General features: G+C 32.1%; 3 protein-coding genes and 1 long non-coding RNA gene across 13 annotated transcripts; 2 read left to right on the top strand and 2 right to left on the bottom strand.

The window, feature by feature from the left end:
- The first annotated feature begins 1,202 nt into the window (after nucleotides 1-1,202).
- On the top strand, nucleotides 1,203-8,347 carry LOC124454278 (Na(+)/H(+) exchanger beta-like). 5 transcript variants are annotated; one of them, XM_047005107.1, is made up of 11 exons: nucleotides 1,203-1,604; nucleotides 2,588-2,756; nucleotides 2,861-2,935; nucleotides 3,343-3,424; nucleotides 4,741-4,860; nucleotides 5,127-5,201; nucleotides 5,471-5,542; nucleotides 6,162-6,273; nucleotides 6,662-6,743; nucleotides 6,853-6,948; nucleotides 7,103-8,347. In XM_047005107.1, the coding sequence occupies exons 2-11, from the start codon at nucleotides 2,596-2,598 to the stop codon at nucleotides 7,218-7,220; spliced, it is 993 nt and encodes a 330-aa protein (XP_046861063.1). In that variant the 5' UTR covers nucleotides 1,203-1,604; nucleotides 2,588-2,595; the 3' UTR covers nucleotides 7,221-8,347. The 5 variants fall into 5 exon arrangements, with proteins under 5 accessions (XP_046861063.1, XP_046861065.1, XP_046861066.1 ...); XM_047005109.1 differs by having other exon boundaries at nucleotides 2,588-2,672; XM_047005108.1 differs by having other exon boundaries at nucleotides 1,206-1,604; nucleotides 8,158-8,347.
- On the bottom strand, nucleotides 1,877-2,708 carry LOC124454295. The gene is made up of 2 exons (XR_006951385.1): nucleotides 2,624-2,708; nucleotides 1,877-2,057 (listed from the first exon to the last, which is right to left on the bottom strand). It is a non-coding gene; the product is annotated as an uncharacterized LOC124454295 (long non-coding RNA).
- Nucleotides 6,374-24,132, bottom strand: LOC124454285. 4 transcript variants are annotated; one of them, XR_006951375.1, is made up of 4 exons: nucleotides 24,122-24,132; nucleotides 13,874-13,878; nucleotides 8,666-8,722; nucleotides 6,374-6,602 (listed from the first exon to the last, which is right to left on the bottom strand). XR_006951375.1 is itself a non-coding variant. In XM_047005122.1 (3 exons), exons 1-3 carry the CDS (start codon nucleotides 9,562-9,564, stop codon nucleotides 6,476-6,478), a joined length of 612 nt encoding a protein of 203 aa, XP_046861078.1. In that variant the 5' UTR covers nucleotides 9,565-9,762; the 3' UTR covers nucleotides 6,374-6,475. The 4 variants fall into 4 exon arrangements, 1 of the variants encoding a protein (XP_046861078.1); XR_006951374.1 differs by lacking the exons at nucleotides 13,874-13,878; nucleotides 24,122-24,132 and adding exons at nucleotides 8,111-8,240; nucleotides 9,283-9,564 and having other exon boundaries at nucleotides 8,666-8,868; XR_006951376.1 differs by lacking the exon at nucleotides 13,874-13,878.
- On the top strand, nucleotides 9,748-12,990 carry LOC124454280. Of its 3 annotated transcripts, none has more exons than XM_047005114.1 (6): nucleotides 9,748-10,141; nucleotides 10,518-10,573; nucleotides 11,011-11,098; nucleotides 11,279-11,415; nucleotides 12,104-12,268; nucleotides 12,500-12,990. In XM_047005114.1, the coding sequence occupies exons 1-6, from the start codon at nucleotides 10,116-10,118 to the stop codon at nucleotides 12,862-12,864; spliced, it is 837 nt and encodes a 278-aa protein (XP_046861070.1). In that variant the 5' UTR covers nucleotides 9,748-10,115; the 3' UTR covers nucleotides 12,865-12,990. The 3 variants fall into 3 exon arrangements, with proteins under 3 accessions (XP_046861070.1, XP_046861071.1, XP_046861069.1); XM_047005115.1 differs by lacking the exon at nucleotides 9,748-10,141 and adding an exon at nucleotides 10,648-10,681 and having other exon boundaries at nucleotides 10,210-10,573; XM_047005113.1 differs by lacking the exon at nucleotides 9,748-10,141 and having other exon boundaries at nucleotides 10,211-10,573.
- Nucleotides 24,133-27,311: the final 3,179 nt, after the last annotated feature.

Here is a 27,311-nt window from a genome sequence, read left to right on the forward strand (position 1 = left end):
GATTTTACATTTTGATGGTTGAGTAGTTGCTTAGAATTTCTCTATCTCGATTTTATAGAAAAAAGAGAATAATTACGCGAACGGTGATACTGTTAAAAACAACATCAACAGATAGTTGAAGTGCTTCAAATCGGAATCACGCAAGCCAGAATTCAATCCATTGTTTGTCCCTCTTTGCTACGTAGTATCATATATTGTACTCAGACTGTCATTGTCGACAAATCGTTCGGCTTAAGAATAATTTTACAATAGTGAAGAGCGCTAAATTGTATTGACATGCAAGTTTCAACATTCAGCGCTAAATTGTATTGACATGCAAGTTTCAACATTTTCTGGTATATTGTGAAAAGGACTTGCTTAAAGCATAAATTTTGGAAATGAAAACTTGTCCAGAGGCTAGATTTTAACTTATTGGTATAATTTCAGGATTGAAAAATCAGTTTTAGTTCTCTTCGTACAGGCATATGTTCAGCAGTAACTGTCATGCACTATTGATAGTTATTGAAGACGGATGAACAATATTTTCGTTAGCGGAAATCGAAAAAGATGAAAGCCATTCCTAATGAACACGATAACACGCAAGTTTTAAGTATTTAAAGATAAGACTAAAATTAGACACTTTACTGAATTTAGTCAACTTATTAAAACTGTTAAAGACATTTGAAAGAGGCGATAAATAAAGAAACATATATTTCGAAATTTTCATCTGATAAAAACTTGGATTATGGAACTTATGTTTATGAAAATTCATCACTGACTGTTTTTTCAATACTGAAATTATATCGAAAAAAGTATCTACTTTAGTAAAATATATCAGACATTATTACTTCCTTTCCTTAGTAACATTCGTGTTATTCCTCCGTCGTAAACAGCTAATTAAGAACACAAATCCGTTTGTTTTGACTCTTAATTGTATTACTTAGCGTCATTTAGTTTTATAAATGGAAATTATTGAGCTGACCTACTGTATATAGAATATTTCTAGTTAAATAAAAAAAATTCAAATTTTAAGTCTATCGTTGTAATGATCAAGAGTATTACAAGGTGCATGAAATAAGTACCCTCTATTGTAGTTGAAATCAGAACTTTTATTGAATACTGAAAGTAACTTGCTTCTACGAGAAAATTGTACGGGCTGACTACCCCATCGGGTAATGGCAACTCCATCTTAAACCGCTGACGTTGCAGTTTTGATTTCTGAGGAAGTGATAAATATTAATGATAGCTGTTTGACGAGTTCACAATAGAACCGGTGTTGCTCAGAATAAAAACGTATTTTTGGTCTTCTTTTTGTTTAAAGAAGGCAAATGACAACCGAGTATGGATTCCAGATAAACCATCTGGAATTATGATGAATGCTCGTGTGGAAACGATTTGTTTATGTACTTTGAGTTTGTTTATATTTTGTAATCAGTTTGTCGTTTTCGTGGATTAGAAACCTGTTAATAATACGAACCAAAATACATCAAATCATAATGGAAGTGAGAAGAATGAACCTCGTCGTCATGAACACAAAATCAAAGTGGCGAAATTAGATTTTGAATATATTGCAAGGTCTTTTATCATAACAGTATGGGTGTTGCTCGCCACTCTACTCAAAGTCGGTACGTTCATAGGTTTTAACCAGATTTATTTGTTTAACATCTTTTGTTTTGATTTATATGTTCCTTAACTTGAAGCAACATTTCGTGGTAAATGTTTTCATTATGTCTTTAGTGCTTGTATATTTTATCATTCATTTTGCTTTGATATTTGCCAGATATGTAAGTTTTAATCTCCTTGTATCCACATGAGGTCTTGGATTTGTAAATACATACGAAAGTCGATTTTATAAAAAGCGGCTTAACACCTGCTCGAGAGCAAATTATATGCTTCATTCAATGAAATGTTCGTCTTTATTGAACAAGTAAACCTTTATTATGTGACAAGTAAATGCTGTTACGAAACTGCAATTAAAATTAAATACAAAATAAAGTTACATAACTCAGACTTCTCCCACGTAGAGCGATACTACGCTACCTATGAATGATCTTGAAATTTTTTCAGCAAACCATTTTCTATAATAGGGAATGAAGAGTATGTTTCTTTTCCTATTTACTTGATAAAAATCGACTTACGTTGACCGACTAAATTAGTTAGAAGCAATATGTCGCTTGTCATCGTGACAGTCTGATTGCTAATTACAGCCAGGAAGCACGAAATGCAATAAAAATTTAAGTGTTCATTTCAAATATAATATTTTCATGTATTTACTTTTGAGTCTTTTGCTAGAATTTGGTTGAAAACCATGTTTCTGGTAGTCTTACTACATATGAGGAAAACATACTTAAAAAATAAATAGTATAATGCCTGTAAAAGTCTGTTTCAATGTATTCAATTTGTAATTTATGCATAAAAATTTATAATGCATGTGTAATAAATATAGTAACCTTCAAAATCAAAGTAAAAATTTTCACAATGTTGGACAATTTTAGTATTTTTATCTTGGCAAAATGTATGAAAATAGCCACTTGCTTTGGCATGCCAAGGTAAAATTTGAGGGTTGTACAAGAAAAGTTGTTAATAATTTACATTTGGTTTGATATAGGATTTCATATGACCTCAAGATTGTCAAAAGTTGTACCTGAATCATGGGGAGCTACAAGTTCCATTTATCCAAACCTGCTATCAGTGTTAGTGTGTTCGAGAAATTCATTCTCAATTATATCTTTCAGCATGGTTATTTTGCTTGGCGTTCTTCTTGGATTAATTTTACAGTAAGATCGTGCTTTAAGACTAAAATAATGACAAAAAGCAAAGCTTAAAATTTTAAACTGAGTGTTTGTAAATTGTTCATTTATCTATCTTTTATTTTCTAAAGCTATTCCAACTTCAAAAGTGTTGCAGATATTCCATTTTTCAACTCAAGAATATTCTTTCTGTTCATGTTGCCACCGTAAGTTGTCTTTTAAATTGATTGATTCACTTGCTTTGTCAAACAATGACATTATCAAAATATTGAACACCAGAAACTATAAAGAGGATAAATCATGATATTGTTGAAGGCACCAAGGCTAGTGTTGATGATTCAACAACTATGACTATTCTTAATGTGTTTCAAACTAAAGTATAACAACATTTAGTTGGTGTGATATTCGAGTAGATTTCACAAAAGCAATAAAACACGTGCAGTTATTGGTCCATGTAACATTGGCATTAGTCTGAGCCCAAACTGATCTGAGCCCAACAAACTAAATCAAATCAATAATACAGAGGTTGCGTCAATCATGAATACATGTTAGAGAAAAATTTAATTATGGAAACCATGGAAATTTAATTTACAGATATGTATTTCATATTTAGAATTGTTTTGGATGCTGGCTACTTTCTTCATAGAAGGGCATTTTTTGATAATATGGGGACAATTTTACTCTATGCTGTCGTGGTATGTTATATCCTTCATGATTTATTTTCTCAATCATAAGTACCGTAAGTTTGGTGGAATGTTAGGTGCTTGTTGGCAATATACATCACGGCTGTTGGAACATCGATAATTTTGGGTGACTGATATTCCTATAAGCATGTTATAATCTGTAGACAACGATTTTAAAAAAAACTTAAATATGAAATTATCCTGCATACATGAATTAATGATTTTACAACAGCAATGTAGATTATAAGCTTTTTCAAATACTCTTATCATGTGAAAATATGAATAGGTTATTTGTACTAATAAGAAAGATTGAGCAAATTATGGTGTGTTAGTGACATTTGATGTGACGGAAATTATTCTTTATGATGCAAGTGTTGAGTTACACTAATACTTGTTGAGAACCTGTGTACTGAGCTTGATCATGCTAGTGTGTGAGGATCAATATGAAAATAGTGTGCTGAGCCATTTCCACCCTTCTACTCAAACATTTTACTTATTAAATTATTACTTGCTTGTTCAGGGAACAATATACAACACGTTTACAGTGGGAATTTGACATTCTATGCCATTAACATATTAAACTTATTACTTGTATGTTCAGGGAACAATATTCAACACGTTTACTGTGGGAATTATACATTCTATGCCATTAACATATTAAATTTATTACTTGCTTGTTCAGGGAACAATATTCAACACGTTTACTGTGGGAATTTTACATTCTATGCCATTAACATATTAAATTTATTACTTGCTTGTTCAGGGAACAATATTCAACACGTTTACTGTGGGAATTTTACATTCTATGCCATTAACATATTAAACTTATTACTTGTATGTTCAGGGAACAATATTCAACACGTTTACTGTGGGAATTTTACATTCTATGCCATTAACATATTAAACTTATTACTTGTATGTTCAGGGAACAATATTCAACACGTTTACTGTGGAATTTTACATTCTATGCCATTAACATATTAAATTTATTACTTGCTTGTTCAGGGAACAATATTCAACACGTTTACTGTGGAATTTTACATTCTATGCCATTAACATATTAAACTTATTACTTGTATGTTCAGGGAACAATATTCAACACGTTTACTGTGGGAATTTTACATTCTATGCCATTAACATATTAAATTTATTACTTGCTTGTTCAGGGAACAATATTCAACACGTTTACTGTGGGAATTTTACATTCTATGCCATTAACATATTAAATTTATTACTTGCTTGTTCAGGGAACAATATTCAACACGTTTACTGTGGGAATTTTACATTCTATGCCATTAACATATTAAATTTATTACTTGCTTGTTCAGGGAACAATATTCAACACGTTTACTGTGGGAATTACACTTTACGCCACTACAGATCTTGGTATTCCTCTTCTACAAGTGTTGCTCTTCTCGTGTCTCATAGCAGCTGTTGATCCTGTTGCTGTGAGTAATCAAATACTTTATCTATGTGTGCCTTATGAAGGAGAAACACACTAATGATGTTTTGACTTATGTTGAGACAGATGAATGAATAAGAAAGTCCGTTTTGTGTTATTTGTGAAACGAAATGATATCAGCGCTCTTAATTTTGAATTGGTTTACGTTATTTTCAGTCATTTGTTACTAAACTTGATTTGCTTTTTGGAGAAATATTTGTATCTTTTCTTACTGTTTGCTTGTGTTTTTATTTATTTGGCAATATGTCCTAGGTTCTTGCTGTCTTTGAAGAAGTCCATGTGAACGAAGTGCTTTATATTTTAGTGTTTGGTGAATCACTCTTAAATAATGAGTTTTGCTTTCGGTTTCAGGTCTGTGTACTTCACTTGTTCGTTGAGAAATTGCTTTTGAAATGAAATAATTTGTCTGTATTTTACATATGTATATGTAAATGAAATCATGACGAAAACTAGTTAATGTAAACTATATTTATATGGTATCAGATTGAATACTTCTTTAACATATTTGACCAGCTGCCTCATCTGACCAAAGCTGCGTTTTCGCCCCGTCTTTTCCATGAGAACTTCGAATAAATCTGTTATTCTTGTTGAATTTAGATGCTGTAACCGTCGCGCTTTATCGACTTTTCGAAGCTTTAGCCACCCAGGCCACTGTGGAAATAGGAGAGGTTCGTATCATGAGTGATCATGCATTGAATTACCACCGACTTTTCATCGCCCCAATTAAAGTTGTTTTTTTTTGTTTTATTATCGTAATGACAAAAACTAACACTTAGCCTGATAAAGTAAATGCTTTGAACCCGGGAGTATCGTTACATGTTTGTAAATGTAGACCGTCCAGGTTTGTACAGTCCTGAAAAGGACTGTTTTTGTTGTTGTTAACTGACGTTTTGACAACCTTAGCTGTAGTCATCTTTAAAATAAAAAATACGAACCTGGACTATACCAACCTGAATGATCTACAGTTAGTTTGTTGTCGAAATTTACAAATGAACCTTTGATGGATGTGTTATGGATGTTTCATGGGATGTCTGCTGACGTAGCTATGTACTATAGAGCCGAGCGGTATAGTGGGTGGTCTTCTCATTTGCTATGAAGTTAGCTACGGCCTTGATGTAAATGTTGAAATAAGTTATTGTCGCAAATACAAAATATTCAGACTATAATAGAAAGTATGTTGGTATCCAGAGCATAGTTAGTAGCCGTAAAGGTTGAGCGTATTATGGTGTGGTAGTTATACATTAACTTCATTTGATTTCCATTATGATTAAGTCATTTTCATTGCAGGTTCTCATCGGTATTGCAGCTTTCTGTGTTGTCAGTATTGGTGGTGTTCTTATTGGATTATTATGGGCGTATTTAACTGCGTATTTTAGTAACTTTACTGATCACGTGAGAGGTACGTACGTATGTACGGTAGGTAAATATACCGACGACATGACGTATAAGGGAACAATCCTGTGCGATTTCTGTGTGGCTTCAAAAGAATTATTAGAGAACAATTTTTAGAATATATATTAGAATAATTATTTGCACAATTATTTAAGCAATTATTAGGACAATTAGTAGAACAGTTATTAGAACAATTACTGGAACAATTATTAAAGAACAATTTGATGCGCGTTCCATATGGCTTCCCATAAACGTGTTGACTTCAATTTTTGATTTTTTGACTGCAAGTTTCGGACTCCAGGCTCAGTTTGATCGTTTTGTGGCGTCGGAATATTACTGAAAAAAATAAGTATAAAAAATTTATCAATGATGTTGAATTTGTTTTCCTTCTGTAGTTCTGGAACCGATTTTCATCGTCAGCATGTGTTACATGTCGTACTTAACTGCCGAGTTTTTCCACTTCTCAGGAATAATCAGGTGGGAAATATGGCTTAATTAACTTAACATACTTTTTATTCAAGCGTAACATATATTATCCTTATCATTCTATGAGTGTTGTTGGATAAACTTCTCATGATTTTTTCAGTATTGTTACATGCGGCATTGTGATGAAACCGTACGTCGAAGCAAATATTTCGCACAAGTCCAGAATTCCTTTGAAGTATTTCCTAAAGATGGCAAGGTAAGAATCCTGTTTTTTTTTATGTTTATGATTTCAATGGATACACGGGGATTTTTGTGAACGTTTTCCTGTTATATGTCCATGAACTCACCTGATGTAGATTCTATAGATGAGGAAATGTACGTGATTGAATTTTTATGTGTAACTTTTCCAGCACCTTGTCAGAGACCGTTATCTTTATGATGTTGGGAGTCAAAAATACATTAAACAACTTTTATTTCTTAACTAAAGGCCACGTCATTGTTTATAATATTCTTAGGTTGTTGGTTTAAAATATGTAATCTGTCATTTGAGTTAACACATATGGTCAAAAAATTATGTGTAGTGCAAAAGTGCAATTGCTATTTTTCATGTAGCTATTGCTGAAAAGGCTAATTAATTTTTTTAAATAAAGTTTTTCAATCAATCAACAATGACAACAGCAAGCACATAAAAAGAAAGTAGATTGGAGATATAGTAGGTTTAGTATTGAATTTTCAATTGAATTACTCTTATTGCAATATTTTCCCCTGAATTTAAGAACAATTAGTTGTTGTTACATTTCTTTATAACTTTAAAATTTCTGACAAAAATCATCTGAGGGGGAGATCATCCTTGATCTACTACCTCCCTGAGATTTCCGTTTAATATAAAAAATCTTTTAGTTTATCAAGTACCATCAAGTAGGCAATCAGTTTGAAATCAATATAACGGAAACAATATTGTCCATAGTAATATTAGTTTTGATTATATTAGCTACCCGTCAGTGGAATTTACAAAAACTTTATAAAGTCTGCCTGACCCTGACATCAAAAAATGTTGGTCGAGTGATTCTTAGAATTTGTTTGTAATAGTAGTCTCAACATTTTTGATGTATACAAGGTGATATGTTTCATATATGATATAAATGGTGTATGATATATGATGAATGAGAATGTTTGCGTGAAATTACTGAATTTTGCCCTTATTCTAAAACTTCAATGAAACTCATACTCAATGATTGCAACACAGAAATCTCGCTCCTGCCAAGTAATGGCAATTTAATGTATTCAACAATGGCATGTTTTTTTGCCAAAATATTTCAAATCATAGCTACGCCATGAAAATTTGTGAGGGGATTTTGAAACTTCATTCTGTGTGTGTGGTTAGGGGTAAGCCTTTAAAAAACAGGCATTTTTCTTACTGTTTATTTCAAGTTATTACAGCTTTTTTGACTTTTTATTATTATAGATACCAACGAATGCGAGTCTTCTCCTTGTCACTCTTGTTGCTTATGCTATAATTCTCCAGGCTCATACTATTGCAGAAGACATCTATGAATGTATAAAAGGTGTAAAACAGTGGTATAGTATTATAATATTCTGTTTAATTTGTATTCAGAAAAAATATTAAAATCTGCTAAAGAGGTTATAGATATTAATTCAAATGTTTGCAAATATTTGAATCAATGTTTAGAAAAGACATGAACTTTTCACTATTACAAATAGTCAACTTCTCAACTGCAGAGATCAAATAACATTGAGCAATGTGCTTTGTACAATTTGCACATCATCTTGGCTGGGACTTAGAAAATTTAAAATTATATTTTGAAATGAGCATGTTTTTGCTACCATTTCAAAGCACCTTATCATGTTATTCTCAAGTTTTCCATCAACTATTTCTAAACCTGTTCAAATGGCTTGCATACTATTGATATAGGTCATTCAGTCATTCTGTCAACTGCATAAAAAATACTTACCTAAAGATTAAAAAACCAACATCATTTCCCACAACAGGTAATTCAGCTTCAACCACACTGTGTGACACAGGATCTTCTGCATATATCAGGAAATTGAGAAAGACAATAACATAAGCTATAATCAGTCGGCAGTAGGGATGCTGGAAATAGTATCGATTATTCTTCTTCTGCACACGGTACATTTTTTTGGGTTCATGATGTTTCTGAATAAAAAGGAAATGGTTGTTCGCTAAATGGTGAAAAGAAATGGTGAAAGTTGTAAAATAACACCTACAAATTTCACATACAAATTGCTGATGCTGTTTATTACAAATTTCAAGCATGAAATTTATTTCAATTGCATTTATGCTTCCTTGGGGATAAATTTTTCCTGCATCAAGCTAATTTTACATGTTGGCTGATTTCAAAAATGAGCAGTTGTTTGAAATACACTGAAACAAAAATGAGTAGAATATAATGAAAATGAAAGAAGACAAGTAAATGCATTTGTGCTGAATTATAACTTTCAGAAAACTTAATTTCTTAATAGTTATATCCAAAAACAATATTTTGACAGAGTGGACTTTTAGATTTATGATTGATTAAAAAATAAACCTTTAAAAAATTACAGTTCTAACCTCTTCCTTTTCAAGTTCGACGTTCTCGAATCTTTCAAATTCACCCGTTTGATCATTAGAGTTTTTCATTTCGTCAGATTTTGATGTATTTCGGTCTAACATTCGATCTAATGTTCCTGAAGGAGAATCCGAAGCAATTATAGCGTTTCTACCAGGTTTACGTGTAGATTCCTCGTCTATATTTGCCAAAATACTTGCCAAAATATTGGTCTGGGAAGAAAATTGCTCGTTGGCATTTGCGAGTGAAAGGTTTGTTGTTTCGAGTGCACTAGAACCCTCCATAGAAAAGAAAAACTCTGAATAAAGAGTTCCTTTGTTTTGTCAAGTTTGCAATCGTAACAAATGAAGCAAATGTCAATTAATTAGAATCAAAATAGAAACACGCTGTGAATGAAACAAAGCGAGGAATGATAATTGTTAAAATTGAAAATTACGTAGTTCGCCCACCCTGAAAACGTTGATAAGTTAAAGATCAAACCACATTTGATACACATTAGGATTTAGGAATGAAAATCTACTACAATTTTCGTTCATGCTTACATTCGATCAGAGTTTGATAAAGTCAACGCAAAAATTGAAAAGACAACACAAAAAAAGGAAGAAAACGGAGGGTTGAAATCATGAGAAAAGTTGTTATTGTTTGTGTCAATGGGACAAATGACCACCTGATGGATATGATCCAGTGTAATGACGCCAAGGCGCGAAACTTTATAAGATTATTCAACTACATAATGAAAGTCATGTTAAAACCACGAGAAGTTAAAATTGAATCCTAACTTCATTAGTATTTTCTCTGATAGCATATTTTTTAATTTTGTAAATATTCATTAAAGATGACCTTTAAGCGAAAATCTAAAAGGTAAGAATTCTAAAATTTGTCACTTGATTCCAATTTGTACTATCACTACTATGGTATGGCATATGGGTGAAACATGTTTTACTGTTGGTTGACAGTATTGGTGATTAATAAAGCTGGGACGATTTTAATATTAGAATTTATAATTTTCATTACCTATTATGTTATATTTTTTAGATGTTGATCGTCCAGCTTTGTGCAGTCCTGAAAAGAATTCTTGGTGTTGGTGTGTTACTTGACTCTGATGATCAAAGGATGTCAAAATGTCAATCATTAACAACACCAACAGTCGTTTTCAGGACTGCTCTAACCTTGAAGATCTACATCTACAAGCATTTATTTTTACTCATGTTTTATTTTTCACCATCATCTCTTGTAGGAAAGGGAGAAAAAATGTTAATTATACTGATATGAGCTCCAATTGTGAAAGTGATGGTAAAGTATTGTACTTACGGTGATCTCATAGCTACGTAGCTATTAATGAAAATTATAATTGCTTTGTTTTACAGTAAAGTATGTGGTTATACACTCTGGTTTACATAGGTAGGAGAAGGGTACATTTTATATTGTATCAGTTTACATGTACCTACATTGACACTGTTCAAAAAAATACTGATGCAACAAATGTGAATGTAGGCCCCATAATTATTTACTGGCTGCATGATGCCATGATTGATCTAGTGCACTATTAAACATTTTACATTGTTTTATTATGAAAAAGTTGAGATTATTAATATGGTAGATATGCAATAAAAATAGACCGGGATCCATACTTTACTTCCTTTTCAATGTCATGCCTGTATGTTCTATGTAGATTTCTCTTGTTTTAAATTGCTAAGTTTTTGTATTTATGACTTCATGATATGTTTCAGATGATTTTGAAGTTGATTTTGAACCACAAACAAAGAAGGCGAAGCGTAAAGAGAAGGAAATGAACAAAGAGAAAAAAGGCGAGAGAAGGTGTGACCCATAAATAGATTTTTAATTTTGGCTAGAGGGCATCATGCTTTTTTACACAGATATTGTAGTAGATCTCTAATCCTTTATAAGCCTTTGTTTCGCCTTGTGTAATCCAATGTACACACTAATTTCTTCAATGTGTGATACAACAACGTCAAGAGATTTTTTTTCTATTTGAAGGCCTTCTGTCCGTGAAAAGTTGTACCAAAGAGATATAGAAAAAGCAATTGAAATGTCACTAATAAATACACCTTATGACAGAAAGGATAATGATGTTGGACAAAATGAAAGCAGTCATATCAAAATAAATAGTCAAGGTATCGGTATATAAAATTATAGATGAAACTGTGAAAAGTGATTACATCATGAAAGAGGAAAAAAGGTTGGGAAGCTGCCCTAATCTATGCAGTAATGAAGTAAATCCAATTCAAACAATGATTTTAGAATTTTTAAAGTTTTTCATTGTTAAGCATTATATAATGCTGTCTTACATTGACCTCAAATTCACATTTTTGGTAAGACTCTTTTTCCCCATCACAAAGCCCTTAATTTTAAACTCATAATGTTTACAGAGTAATCAGTCAAAAGCACAAGTTTTGAAAATGACAACTTTGTTTACCTGTCCTAAATGAGGACAGAGAAGGATTTTCTCAGAGTTTTATAAGGGTGGGTATTTATAAAGTTAAGGATGTATCAAGTTGTGGATGCATGAAGGTTTGGATGTATGATGGTGGGGATGTATGAAGGTGGGGTGGGGATACATAAAGGTGGAGTGGGAATGTATGAAGGTGGTGATGTATGGATGAAGATAGTGATGTACATATGAAGATAGTGATGTGTTGCATGTAGTACTACTTTTAATGGTGTGATGAACTTTCTAATTGACGTTTTGCATGGTATTGTAGTGTGTGATTCAAATTGAAAATACATGATCATTATTATGTAAGATGCAGTACCATGTACGTACAATCCTGAATGCTCTCTTACTCATTTAATCTAATTAAGATGATGATGCACGCGACACCTGCGATGCACGCGACACCTGCGATAAGGGTAGTGCTAAAGTGAACAAGATTCATGACAATGATGTCGAAAGTGATTCCAATGAAGAGAAAATTGTGAACCTGAAGAACGGCAAGAAAATGTCTGGTGGGAGTCATATGTTTTCCGGTAGGCTTTTATTTTTGTATTTATAAAAATTGTCATTGATTTCAAGTGTCCTATTTACATATGAAATAACCAGAATGCAGTGGGCATGATTATACAATCAAAATATCAAAACAGTTTGATACACACGTAATTGCATTTGCTCGCAGCTTGTCTTTGGTGTTATTCTTATTAGTTTTTCTTCTGACGAGTGCTTATAATAACAAATTTTTGATACACATTTGTTTTAAAAAGAGTCATCCGACTACAAATGCACCCCTGTTGTTGGTACAAAGGAGAAAAAGTCATCACCTATAAATTCTTCGAAAGAGAACGTTAAGCATTTGAAAGATGAAGGGAAAATTTCCACATTTTCTTGCGTTGGTACAAAGGAGAAAAAGTCATCACCTATAAATTCTTCTAAAGAGAGCGTTAAGCATATGAAAAATGAAGGGACAATCTCAACATTTTCTTCACCTAAACTGTTTACAAACAAAACCAGCGGTTCTTTTTTTCTTAGCGGTGTTAAAATTAAGAATCCAGGTCCGTCATTACGTGTAGGGCTATCAAGAAACCATAAAGTAAAACCACTTCACTATAACGTTACGCTTTCTCAATAACAACTTACTTACACCAAAATATTTTATCTCTGTTTTAATAAAATATGTGAAATGAGTTGTAGGTGATTTGTAAATATTTCAATGTATAATAAACACTGTAATTATACACTAAAAAAAAACTCAAAACATGTCGTTACGGCCAATTGCTGGAGAGTGTAAAGTCAATCTATGAAAACCACCAACTAAATAGTATTTGGTAAGCCTTCCTCCAACCATGCTATATACCTATGAAGGATTTTAGGCTGTCACGTGATAATTTCCCCAAGCAATGTGGGTACTCTCGCACTGTTCATTCTTGGGATTTTAGTTTTGGACCATAGTTTCCACAGTTCTTACTCTCTACATAGTCACTGACATTTCTTTAGCTGTAACCCACTTCACTAGCAAGTTCGCTTTTGGAGTAGCATTGATCTTTCGACCTTACCAATACCATTCCACGACATTCAACATTGATTCTTGGCTTTGGACGTATAATTCAGTAATTTGTCTAGATTCTTCTTATCCACTAAATAATTTTTCTTTCACTAAGTGCTGTTGGAATGAAGTTCGACTATATATGTCTTAAAGTGAATGGTTTGAACCCGGGAACTCTGAAGATGACTACCGCTAAGGTTGTCGAAACGTCAATCAACATCAACACGAACAGTCCTTCTAACGACTTTATTGTCATGGGTGATCTACATCTACAAACATATATATATACGTCAAATGTCATTTTTGCCTGTTGTAGGACATCTGACCGTGGTTAAATATGAACAGAATGTAAATTTGTATTATAGGCTATAACGTCTTCCCAAATAAAATATGAAAATTGAGCAGTTCTTTTTGACAGTTGAATGGTGAAATTATACGGTCTATTACAAATTGTAAGGGAGAGAAAGTCGTTTGAAACTTAGTTTTTGGCTTGCGCTTGTAGCCAATTATTGTATCATTTGCATATTTAAATTATTGGTTCTCTCTTGCACATTAAGTATATAACTTTCACGCAAATGCCCTCAATAGCGTTAACTGTACCTCATAAAAATGTTTCTACTTTTTTCAAACTTATTTCTGATTCCTTTTTGTATACAATACGTAATACAATTATATGTCTTTCAATACTGGCTCCTTAAACTTATCCGTACTAAATTCCATCACTATTGTCTATAAAATGATAAAAAAGTGGCATGTCTATCCTACGATTTAAAACTTTTGCCATTAACCTTAAATGATGCCCAAGTATTGACATGCGAAAACTGGTATTTGCGATAGATTGCAATTGCCTCGGTTGCCTGTTTTGACCAAAAATCCCCAGTGATCTGTTTTATAAACGGCAGAAACCTAGGTCCTTTATACGTATGTCGCACGTTAATCTTTCAGACCTGGTCATTAGCAACAAAAGTCGTTGGTGGTTTCGTTTGGTTTCTATGGTAACCTTGATGTGCGAATACAAAACAACGCCCTGTTCTTGCACTCAGTTCGTGTCAGCAACGTCTACGAGAAAATATCATTTTGGAATGTCTGCTTTATGTAAATGACGAACTTTGAACATGTTACGATAAAGCATTCGTTCATCACTGCAAGCAAAGCTTTATTTTATACTGGACGGGGTATATTCGCCCTACTCCCTTCATTTTGACACGACATCAATAATTTTTTGTTCCAGAAATACTCATATCAATGTTTATAGTTTTGTGTTTTGTATCGTAAACTACGTAGCTACTCAGAGGCTGCGCAAGCTCGATAATTGGGGGCAAGTATTCATATATGCATGTTCTACTTTGGTTGCTCCTAACTGTCGATTCATTATAATTGAATTCATGATCCACCTTTAGATATACTAATAGCATAAAAACCTACATTATCTTGTATTTTTAAGCTTTTGTAAGTAACAAAAAAAATATGCATGTGTGTGTATAAGTTTTTAAAGTTCCTTTGTCGACGCATCCTTGTAAAAATCTCACTTTTGAATAATGTTTTTCCATATCTGTACAACATCATACATTAGGGCATTGTCAATCGCTTAAAAAATGTTTTGGGATAAAGAAACAACAGTCTCAGCGTCAAGGCCAAAATATGTCAAAATGTCATTATACGAAGTTTGCATTCTGTACAGTTCTTGCTCGCTGGGTTAGATTGTCCATCTTCTAAATGTGTTTTTTTCGCGATATGACTCTAGCCAGTCACGTGCTGCTTTCATTGATGAATTCATTGGTCCCTGTCCGCCCACGTATGCGACTTTACCTTCTTCGATGGCGTAGAGTCTCTCAGGCAGCGCTCCATAGGCCACATTTGCATTATCGTCCATTGTATCTACCATTATTTGACATGGAAGATTGAGTTCTTGTAGCTTTTGCGCGGCTTTGCATCTTTCATATTGATTTCGATGCTTTCGTACTTTGATAAAGTTATTCTAAAATGACGTGAAATTAGCTTCCTTCATGACTTTATCAAGAAATCTTAAGACATGTGTTTCTATACACAAAAAATTGTCAAATAATGAAAGGGACGATTCTTTTTCAAACAGCATCTTTGTTTTTGCCTAATGAAAGTATAGTTCAAAAGAAGTTCACTATTTCTGCCTTTGAAAAAGGTCCCATTTTTATCAGTAAGATAAAAAATCTATTATTATGTCAGCAGAACATATTGTCTGGCTATATAGCCTACTAAAATGTTATGAGTGTTTGCAAAAGATTTTTACCTGATGAAATTTATATGCTGCGTTATTATTCTGGTTATACAAAGAATGTTAATATTCTGGTTATATGAATTACGAAATTGCTGTAGACGTTTAACTTTTCTTTCATGTTATACTGGAAAAACTATTCTTCATAATGAAAAACGTAGCTATAATATAACTCTACGATTTTCATCAATTCAAAATTATGTTGAAGAAATGAAAGAATTTACCTTGAAAGACCATCCATCAATGGGATGTGCTTCTTCAATATATACAACGACAAAATCCACAATATCTGAAAAGTCTTGAGCTAGAGCACCAAATTTTTTCAGTTTATTCATAAACACTGGGCAACTACAACTGCCAAAGTACACGACTAATGCTCTCTCAGCTTGAAGTAAATCAAGTAAACGCACACATTTCTTTCCATCGGGTGTTACCAAGGGAACATTTTGTGCCTCCAGTCCGTTTCGCATTTCCTTTGTAATATCGACAACTCTTGATTTCCAAACTGACTTAAACATTTCCCATCCAAGAAATGTTTCCCAGTAGTTGGTTTTTGGGATATTTAATCCCGTCACTTTTCTCATACCATTCTCGAGCACAAACCCTAAACCTAGTTATTCATGAAAATCATAAAACATTAATCATGATCATTTTGACAGAAAAAAGGAAGAGATGCCATATATTGGTGTGAAAGTTAGTGCACCATTATAAGGCTTTTTTGTTGTGTGAAAGGACGTACTTGTTTATCAAGACAATATGTATGCGATCAGAAAAAACTTTTATGGTTGATTGGACAACCAGTACAAAGCCCACATTTAAATTTAAGAACTGTCCAAATGCACACAAAAATTTTATGTTACCTAAAATACGTATGAACTAGCTGTCTAACAGAAGATTGTATTACATTTATATCTATATACGAGTATCTATAATGTATATGCCATTTTAAACTACGAATTCCGAAATTTTATGTGAACTTATAAAAGCAATTTGATCTACCGTTACTAGCTTGACCATTGTTCTGCGAGGTCTAAATTATAGGCCCCCTTTACAGAGCTTACAAAATTTTTAATTCTGCTATCTGTATATTTAGTTTAAAAAATTTTACATCTGTAACGTTTGTAAATTTTAGTTTGAGCTTATTTGCGTGCATTACAGGAAAAAATGACCGAAGAAACGATTGATTGTTTTGGTTAAGGCGTGACATATAAACAACGTACGTTTCTCACCTGGAATATAATAAAATATGCTACAAATAGCAAAAATGACTGTTACTTCAACGGTAACCCAACATGCTTTCACCTTTCATGTCTGTCTTGAGTGAAGTTTATGTGACTGGGAAGATCTCGATTCATACATTTATTGCCTTTGAAAGTTCTTAATTTGCATTTTTATTCATTTAAAAAGCATAAAATCACGGTATAATATTTCCTGTTCTCTGTTTTCATGGGACATTTCAAATGCCAGGAATAGCTGAATACACATGAATAACGGACCAACAACCAGAAATTTTCTCTCCCAAAATTTTCCATGCCTAATTCTTGAAAGAAAAGTAAAATGCATGCGAGACATGTTTTGAAAATTTCGTGCAAAGAAATCATGTCACCGCAAAATAACATGTAATAAACTTTAATATTCAATGCGAATGACGTAGATACGATAGTGTTAATCACGCTCGTAAAATGACCACTATTGTGTTTGATAGTTTCATCCGTGCCAGCAAATGTTTGTAACGATGGAAAACATCAAGGAAGAAAATTCAGAACATTTTTTACTCTATATAGGCATAGAAACCAAGACTTGGTGTTCTGTTGTCGGAGGTGTCAGCTTATGAGATATTTGTTAATTTTTGCATAATTATAAAAATTTTTTTAAATATGACTGTTTTTACAATGTTTTGAAATATGATTATATGCTTTATAACGACTGAAAAGTCTAACATCTGTACAGTGAAACGTTTGAGTCCATAGTCTTTATCAAACAACAAATTCATCATGTATATTGTCATTGTATAGACACAATGTTTAAAAATCACATGACATGAAAAAATTTTTTTTGAGGAACATAAATGCGCAAACCTAGAGAAGAAACTATAGTGGTTCATGAAGACAAATGAAGGAGACGAAAGAATTTACATTCATTACAAAACAACATCTATTTATATACCATAATATGTCAATTAGTCGGGATAATTACTAATTTGACTGAAAATAGATCAAGTGCAACCGCTTACAACAGTTTATAATGTTGTTTGTGAATGTTGTTTTGGTATTCACCTCCGCTAAGGAAAGGTCGTAAATGTGTCTTCACATACAAGAGGTCTTGGCTTTTGAGAAGTGTCTAAGTTTCTTGACTGTATACGCCATTTTTTCATACTGTATCAACCCTAAATATGGTTCTCAATTATTATATGGTATATTTATGAATATATAAAAAATTTTTATTCAAGTTGTGTGTTTCTTAGTCAAATGATTTTCGACAGATGAGAGTAGAAATATTACATTAAAGATCAGCCGGTGGAGGTAGTAGGAGAATAGAAGTAAAACATAAGAGATCGAACAGTATAAAGCTAGGACCATGGAGGTAGGAGAATACAAGTAAAACATTAGTGATCGAACAGTATAAAGCTAGGACCATGGACGTAGGAGAAAACAAGTAAAACATTAGTGATCGAACAGTATAAAGCTAGGACCATGGACGTAGGAGAATACAAGTAAAACATTAGTGATCGAACAGTATAAAGCTAGGACCATGGACGTAGGAGAATACAAGTAAAACATTAGTGATCGAACAGTATAAAGCTAGGACCATGGACGTAGGGAAAACAAGTAAAACATTAGTGATCGAACAGTATAAAGCTAGGACCATGGACGTAGGAGAATACAAGTAAAACATTAGTGATCGAACAGTATAAAGCTAGGACCATGGACGTAGGAGAATACAAGTAAAACATTAGTGATCGAACAGTATAAAGCTAGGACCATGGAGGTTAGGCTCATCTTTGCTCTCATTTCCCTCTGTTTTACGATTATCGTAAATTTTTCAAACTAATAGTTCATTTTCATTCAGTTAAATTCAATTTATTTCCTCGATAAAAAGCAACTTTCAAATTTATGTTTAGTGATTTTGATTATGTTAATTAAGGATTGTGCTTGACTCTTCAATTAGAATATTATCAATAGGTAAATTGAAAACTTGTTAATCGTATTTTGTCTTTTTAAAATTAAATCCATATGTACGCTATTCGCACCTTTTTCTTAATCTGCCCGTACTCGCACGGTCAGCGGCTAATCACTATGTGAAATGTGGTTGTATCTAACATCTTTTAGTAACATCGGGCATCGCATAATAAGGCCTGTTTCAAACGTTATATTTTGCATGTGTCGAATACAATTTGGTGTTCGCGTTTTGCTCACAACAAATTCTGGAAAGCGATAAAGAAAAGGCAATATTATTGAAAGAATAACAATCAACGTTGAATAAGGGTTGCTGCATTTTTTCAGAACAAAGTAGGAGTGCTTTTACAACAGACATTTTTAAAATACGTTGCCTCAGACTAGTTAAAATATACAAGGCATGTTCAATTTTTTATCTTCTTTGCTTAGCTTGCGATATAACATGACAATGCAAGTCTGTAATTGTTTACCGTGTTTAAATTTGAACTTTGCGCCGAATTGAAATATCTATTTTTACCATAGATGTAGTAGTCATAGGTACGTACATATTATATGTGTGCGCGTTGGGCCATCATGATTATCCAATATGGCGGCGTCAACAGGGCAAAAGATATGTAGATTGTATTACAAAAAATGAGGTTTTTCGCAGTTCTTGCCATTGTATTGTATCGAAATTTATCCAATCAAAGTTTATTTGAAAAAGGAACACACAGCGATTATTTTAAGCATGTATTTGAGTGAATTCAATAAAAACGTGTGAAAACACCGATAACAATTTGTGTAAAATGGTCACATCTAGCTTTTTCAACTTGAGTAGTGTATCATGCTCTTAAAACAGAACATTCAGACAATTTTACTGGTTCATTTGTCTGCATCGATTGAACATGAACTATTTGCTAATCAGTTCAGTAAAATGCTCCAATCAATAAATTGTGAATACGAGGAAACTGATTTTTATACGAAATTGGTCGTACAGCTGTCGTAAAAATGCAATGGATAAAAGTCATATTACAAAGCGCAGTTTAAATACAGATTGCCTTTAAAGTACTTGCACTGACTTTTCCTTTGCATGCATATTTAATCAGTTTGTATCAGTTTCCTTTTCTTTCGTTGAAACAACAGCAACACACACCTCTCAATAACGTCCATAGATTGCTTTGTGATGTTTTCTTCTGACGATGTAATTGTTGGGTTCAATAGTCCGTTGAGGATGAATTAATTTCCAGGCATCCAATGCGGTTTTCTTTGTCGCACCCTCCAAAATAAGACACTGTGTCACACTCAGTTAATGGATGGAATATTAGCTGGCTTAAAGATCTATCAAAGCGAGGAAAGCTTGCTATGTCGTATACTGGGACATTTTTGAATTTTCTTCTCCGAGCCATAAATTATTTAAAGTTTGTCAAAATCGATAACATTCTCCAGTGAATCTATATTGAATACAAGATAAGATACTTCTTAGAATATCAAATTTATTTGTTGTCTCAAGCTGTTTCGGGAAGTAGAAGAGAAAGTCGGTGGTAATGTATTCTTCAAATGTTCATTAAGGTATTAACAAAAGCATTTTTCCGATAGCAGCACTATAAACCACCTTGTGACATGCAGTACAAAGTATATAATTAAATCCATCTGTTTTTAAATGACGTGTCATGCTCTACGATATTGTCGTGTGGAACAAGATCTTTTATTATTCTGCTTTTTGGCATGTTCATAGCTGCTCGATAAAGATAGTTGCATAGGTTGGTTTTTGTAGTAAGTCACTCTTTGAAGTATCTCTTACTTTGCTGGCAAAGTATGAACGCGAAACCAAAAAAACAGTCAATCTTTAACAAAGGAGTTTTGGCCTTATTTTTCAAATAGATTTCTTAGTGTGTTTGTTGTTCAGTTATTTTTTTGCATCAGATCTGTGATTGCATGTTTTGAAGAAAAGTCAATAGATTGAGTGACATTTAAATGTCCACAGAAAAGGATATTAGCAACGAATTCTTTGTAATAAATAGTTTACATTGCTACATGACGAAATATTTTATTAAAATGACCTCTGTCAACTAGTGAAAGTTTAACTCTGTAATATATCAAATACTATTCGGTTGAACAATAGCAAAATTATAATGAAATTTTTTACTTTGCAGAGATCCATACATTGTAAATATAGTCAATTAGAAATTTACAAAACAGCTTTTCAGCTGCTAGAAGAAAAAACTAATTTACTCTCCCACACAAACAATTTTTAAAATTTAAATATTAAAGCAGCAGGTAAAGCTTTTCTATTATGCTGCGTAAATGCAAGAAAAATATTATAAGGCATCATGCATAGAGAATTTTTTAAAGTATTTTTTGGTGGATGTTAAAGCATAAAAGATGAATAAATTGGGCTCTTTGATACCTGACGAAGCAAAATTTATTAGAAGCATGATGTTAGAGCCACATCTACATCCTATGACTTCTCTAACTGGCTTCTCAAACCTAAAAATTCACAACTCTTGTTGACGTTGCGTGACTCAAAGAAGAGAATGAACAACTTAACTGCAATATTATATCCGTGTCTTCGTGAGAATTACAATGCAAGTTTAAAGCAGGCTAATAAAATTACGTCAATGTAATTAGACTTTTTTTACTTTAGCAATTCTGTCAAAATGCTCATAAATTTCATTCAATTCAGAACTTATATATTTATGAGAGTCGAACTTTTCTTTACGACTGACAGATGTTGTAAACAAATATCATGTATATCATGTATAATGTAAGTCGAAAATTGTGCTCTGAAAATGTTAATGAGGGGGGGGGGTCTTCTAACCACTAATGTGTCTTTTTTGTCCTTATTTTCTGCATTTTTGAGAGAGGAAAGAGAATGAATACATTGAAATAAACTAAATTTTATTAACAACATGAGAAATTAAAATCATGTGAAATGGGATGTATAAAGATAATCACCTAAGAAACTAGCCTTGTTTGAATTTGATATACTTTAGAAAGTTTCATGTTAGGTTATGTAAAAAGTTTGTAAAACATATTATAATGAACGATAAAAATTGAACAAAAGTTGCTGATAGACAATACTCCTTTTTTGGCTTTATAGTATCTTATCTATGAGCAGAAACTAACATCTGCAGTGCACATTTTCTTTTAGTTTATAGAGACACTTGAAATAGTTGACCAATTTGAATAACGTCATCATAAACATATTTTTTCCAGGGGTGTTTTTATAAGGAATTAAAATAATTTCGTCTGTTATTTTCAATGTAAATGATATTTCTTGGAATTGTTGAAACAATATTTTTGTTGCATATTTTTTCTTAAACTAAATTTCCGCAATTATGGCTCTTTATCCCAAAAATGATGAAAAATCATCCAAATTTGTGTCCCCGTCCACAGAAGAGTACTTGTCTTGTGTTAATGTCAAAATTCAAAATGCCAATATTACTAGCACTTTAGGACAAGACACTTTCTGCTTCAGTTGTATTTTTCTAAGCTGCTGTTTGAGAAGAATAGAAAACAACTCAACAGAATTCAAAAGAGAAGTTTCATTGATAGCCAAATTGCCTCTTCAATGGTAAGCAAAGAAAATATAAAGAAAACCTAAAATTCAGAGCCTATCACATAATGAAAAAATAATTGCTCTTATGGATTTATCTTCCTCATCAAGACCATACATTTCATTTATCATAGTCATGCTTATACGTAATCCAACAGATAATCTAACACAATCTTTATCTTATAAAATACTTAAAGCATTATGAAACATTTTTGTATGTTTTTTTAAACATTTTCTATAGTTTAGATAAGCGAAGCTAATCATCATATATACATAGCTGCCATTTGGTAATTTGACTGGTCTAAAATTTTTTAAAAATCTTTTACCGTTTCGCAAATCTTTTTATCATTTTATGTTTATACTTATAATGGAAACAAAAACGAATTGATTGATCATAACAAATGATAAAGTTCTACTTATTTATATTTATGAATGTCTGGAAATATATTATATCATATTTCCAATGATACGCCTGAGAAAATAGTAGCTACATCAAAAATATTTGAAGCAACCATCATTATTTTTTTTTCTAAATAGAGATAACAAAAAAATGTTCTTTAACTATCATAGACATTTAAGAATAATAAAATATTTGCAAACTGTTTTACGTTTTTACATGAGAATGATAGTAAACTAAAACTTGAATGCATGTGTGATAAAGAATATTTGATTGGACATTAAAACTAAGTTTTAGGATTGAGGGAAATGATAAAAAAAGAGAGGTACATAATTCAACAAATTAAAATGGGAAAAATCATCAGCAAACATCAATACAGAAGTCATTTTAAAAAGCAAGGAATGCATGCTAAACAAATGATACATTTCTCGTCTATTGTTTCTTCTGCTACAATTATTCAATATTGCAAGAAAATTTTTAACAGATGGAAAACGCCTTTTAATTGTCTGAAACAAAATATTTGAAGAATTAAAACTTTTTGATACTTAAAGTTGAATTCCTCTATTTATTTCTTTAGACTTTTTTTTACATTAGCAATTCTGTCGAAAGGCTCATAAATTTCATTGAATTCAGAACTTATATAATTATGAGAGTCGAACTACTCTATACATCTGACAGATGTTGTAAAGCAGAATATCATGTATTGTTTAACGGCCTTCATTTTTGTAACTAGACGACATGTAGTTACAGAGAGGCCAGCAAGTCTGTTAAACACTGCGCAACAGATTATTTGGCATTTAATTTTGCTAGCTTAGTTAAGCAATATGTCTTTCCCATTCATCTGGTAAACTGAGTTAACATGAGCAAATTTGAAATCAACCCATTTTAATTTTTTTCTAAACCGCTCTTGGTGAATTTCATATATTGCGTCATTTCCTTATAGTGGACATTGAAATGTTTTATTTCCTACTATGCTTTCGTTTCCTAGAAACGTTACATCTATTTATTCAAAACACGTTCTAGGTGGGTGAACTCTACTTATATGAATTGTTGTAAACATGATTCTTTATAATGAACAATTTGTCTAATCTATCGCAACAATATCCAATCATCATAAATTATCTAAAAGCAAACGTGAAAATACTTTTTGGAGAAGGAAGTTAAAATGTTACATAATTATAGAAATTTATACTTGATTAATTTACCAAAAAAAGTTTAAGAACAAATGATTATATGATTATATTGATGATAAGCCTTTCATAAATAAAGTAAATGTCATACTACAAAATCTTTAAAGAAATTAGTAATCGTCCACCTTCTAATAAATAGAAAATAAAGATGATATCAAGCTCAACAAAAGCGTTTCTTGGGACTCTCATAATCCTGTCTATTAGAGGCCAAATAGTAAATGGTAATGACGACATATCAATCTGCAAGAAAAACTTAGATACATTAAAAGACAACGTGAAAGAATGGATGGAAACTTGCGTTGATAAAAATGGCAATGACGATAACACAACTGCATGCAAGGAAGTAAAACAATACAACAAAGAAATGATGCAAATGCAAACAGAAATGTGTTTTTACAAAGGTATAATCTTTAGTTTTGACAAATTTTCATAGTTTCTTGTTCATAGCATCAAAAACAATATTCAACAGAAATAAATAGAAGTTGTGCAGCCAATCCAATTTCAGTTATTAGTAATATTTCTACAGTGAAAAATTCTTTCTAAAAATACTTATTCTGGTCTTTCACAAAATTTTATGATCGTAAAGTCTATAAAAACTTGCATTTTTTGAATCCACTCTCATCGTTGTTATTTATAGTTTTTTTTATTATTTATTTAGATGTTTATCCAAAGCCATATTTGATTATTATGAGCTTTGATAAAACATACTCTGTTGATTCTATTACTGGAGATATTTATGTCAGCACTATTAATGGCTCCAGTAAGAACAAATCTAACCATGCATCAAGTTATAATGACATAGAAATTGATGTAGTTGAGAATGTGCTTTACTACATTGATGACAAAGACATCAAACGGGGAAATCTTGACTTGACTACAAACGAAATTTTTGCGAAAAATGTTTCTGTTCATGATATTACAGTTGACTGGATTGGTCGTCGTATCTTTTACATTGACTCCACGAACATTATCTACCAAATTTATTTGAAAAAGAAAAATACAAGTGTTATGAGGCTTCAACCAGGCTTACAATTTTCCAGCATTGCATTTGACTCAAAACATGGGTAAGGCGATATTGAAATTCTTTTTATTTACTTGTAAGGGTAAAAGTAATAAACTATGTCACTCTATTGGAGGGTTTTCTTAAGTAAGGTAAGAGTTTTTGTTTTTAGAGACGGTGTTGTAAATTAATAGAAAAGTTGAATTTTATAAGTCCGTATTATGGTTTGTTATTTAAAGGTTTAATAATAGAAAAAAATATCGATTTTCCAGGGAAATCAAAACTCGCTTTTTCCCGAGGGAGCGAATATTAAGTATTTTGTTAGCAGTAAAAAAACAAACATCATATAGTTGGACAGATTTTTATTAAAATCAACGTCTTTCGGAGAGATTTGGCCAGCAAAATTTTATTGCGTGACTATAAGGCATTTCAAACCAACTGCAATAATAAACACGTTTCGTGTGATTATTCAGCACACATGTAGTAGAAAATAACATGCAGATCCTGAAATTTCAAAAATCGACAGCGATATTTATGTTGAGCAACCAAAGAGCTTTGAGAAAAAAGGTAAAAACGGAGGGATCAATGTTTATATATGATGAAGTCATTAAATGAAATAAAACAGAGTGATAGAAACTGAAATAAATTATTAAATAATTACTTTGCACATAAAACTTTAGTGAAATACTCACAGAACCTTGGCTTTACACAACCTACAAAAAAGTAGTACAACTTCACTGTGCAACTTAGTGTTGTACATTTAATTCCATTACTGGCTTAGGCTGGCCACCTAAGAGGGCTTTTCTTTGTCAGAAAAAGCAATTTGCTTGATGCCTCCATGGTAATCATATGCTTAATATGATATGCCCGACACAAAAGATTTCAACAAATTGGGAGCATTGTTTGTTGCTATACTTTGCTCTTTTGTATAGTTTTTTGAGGCAGTGTAAGAGATGTGCAACAATCTCAATACGGAATGGCAATAAAGTTTTAAAATATTCCCGAATGTGTTGAACGTAAAAAACTTCAACTTTTCGTTTTGTAATGAAGATAAAAAAACTACACACATTCCCACGTAGTTACATGAAAAATATAAAAATGGATTTTAGTTTTCAAAAATGTGGCAATTTGGAAAAACATAATCAATACATCAAGTTTATAGTTTTTCAAGCCTTCTTTTAACTTGCATTGAATGGCAGAAAATATTGAAAAGTCAAGAGCTGCAAATTAGGTGGCTGCACACTTCCCATTAATAAATTCAATCAGACATCAAATCAAATCACCTGAATGGAAAATCATTCCACGACCTTTAGTTCATGCAGTGTTTCTTAGTGTAGCTTAAGCAAACGTTAGGTCTGTAGTTGCTCCACTGATGGTGAATCAGAAAATAATAATCATGTGATTAAAAAGAAATTGGCTTAAAAGCCTTGTGGAGCGAGAACTTTCTGAATATGTTATAAATAATTCACGACTTTAAAATAATTTCCTTATGTAACGATTCCTATGAACTCTCCATTTATGTGAGACTTCTAATCAATAAATACAAGCCTTCACTCTTCGTGCAAGGAGGTTCCACTCCACTTAACCTCTCTTAACTTCACTAAATTTTACTTCCCAACTTCTTTATCATGTAATCCATTTGACACCGCCTCCTTTAGTCGTAATTTAACACCTTTTGTAAATACAATATCTTGTCTTAAAATCAAATTATAAATTATTACTTGCCTAAACATGTCTTGAGTAAGGACGAAACGTCAGTATAAATTCAATTTTACAGCTTTTGGTCTATTTCAATAGCTCTAATTAAAACTTTATGTTAGGCATTAATTGTTCTCATATTACAAGAAAAAATTAATTTTTACAAACGCAAAAAACCAAAAGAACGGTAATATATACGAGAAGGTTTTTAAAGAGTTCGCGGCAAGGTGCAACGAACGACAAGAAGACATGGAATTTACTGTTACTCAAATGCGTAATATATTTAAGAAATGTGTTGGAGAATGCATATATGCTGCGATGATAATCAAAACTGCCAGTTGCATCAAACATTTTCGATAAAATAAAGGCCATAGTCTTCAAGCAGTTTTTGCAGCTTGTCCAATCCAAAGATTCTTTAAAACACGAACATGACATGGCGATAGAATCATCATTTTTAAATGATACTAATAGCGTTAGCTCCAGTGTCAATCTTTTTCTAATTTTTCAGAAAAACAATGAAAAAATTTGACAATTAAAAAGAGAAGGTTAAGATAGTTTTAAAAAATCGTTTGGCCAAACAAACAGAAAAATGTATCAACAAAACACAATGTTTTTGAAGCTATAGCTCTTTTAAAGACATTTGTGGACGATGATCCATACAAGGAGCTGTTACTTTTCATTTAAGATGAAACTGAAAAATTAAGAAAGCTTAAAATTGAAATGACAAAGCTTTCCTAATTTTTTATCTACATTAAATGGTGCATATCATTTACCAACACCAAATTT

Source organism: Xenia sp. Carnegie-2017, unplaced genomic scaffold (genome assembly GCF_021976095.1).
Source record: "Xenia sp. Carnegie-2017 unplaced genomic scaffold, XeniaSp_v1 HiC_scaffold_3, whole genome shotgun sequence".
NCBI classification, from domain to species: Eukaryota; Metazoa; Cnidaria; class Anthozoa; order Malacalcyonacea; family Xeniidae; genus Xenia; species Xenia sp. Carnegie-2017.

Bases quoted from the DNA above. Each gene is read 5' to 3' on its own strand.
- LOC124454278 (XM_047005107.1), top strand. From the start codon at position 2,596: ATGACCTCAAGATTGTCAAAAGTTGTACCTGAATCATGGGGAGCTACA. The intron at 5,202-5,470 runs AATGAGTTTTGC...TTGTTGAATTTA, and splicing joins TTGGTGAATCACTCTTAAAT to GATGCTGTAACCGTCGCGCT. The intron at 6,744-6,852 runs GTGGGAAATATG...TGATTTTTTCAG, and splicing joins CACTTCTCAGGAATAATCAG to TATTGTTACATGCGGCATTG.
- LOC124454285 (XM_047005122.1), bottom strand. From the start codon at position 9,564: ATGGAGGGTTCTAGTGCACTCGAAACAACAAACCTTTCACTCGCAAAT. The intron at 8,869-9,282 runs GTTAGAACTGTA...CTTTTTATTCAG, and splicing joins TCGAACTTGAAAAGGAAGAG to AAACATCATGAACCCAAAAA. The intron at 6,603-8,665 runs GTAAGTATTTTT...TATTTTTTTCAG, and splicing joins GTTGGTTTTTTAATCTTTAG to TAATATTCCGACGCCACAAA.
- LOC124454280 (XM_047005113.1), top strand. From the start codon at position 10,402: ATGTCAATCATTAACAACACCAACAGTCGTTTTCAGGACTGCTCTAAC. The intron at 10,574-11,010 runs GTAAAGTATTGT...GATATGTTTCAG, and splicing joins CTCCAATTGTGAAAGTGATG to ATGATTTTGAAGTTGATTTT. The intron at 11,099-11,278 runs GTGTGACCCATA...TTCTATTTGAAG, and splicing joins GAGAAAAAAGGCGAGAGAAG to GCCTTCTGTCCGTGAAAAGT.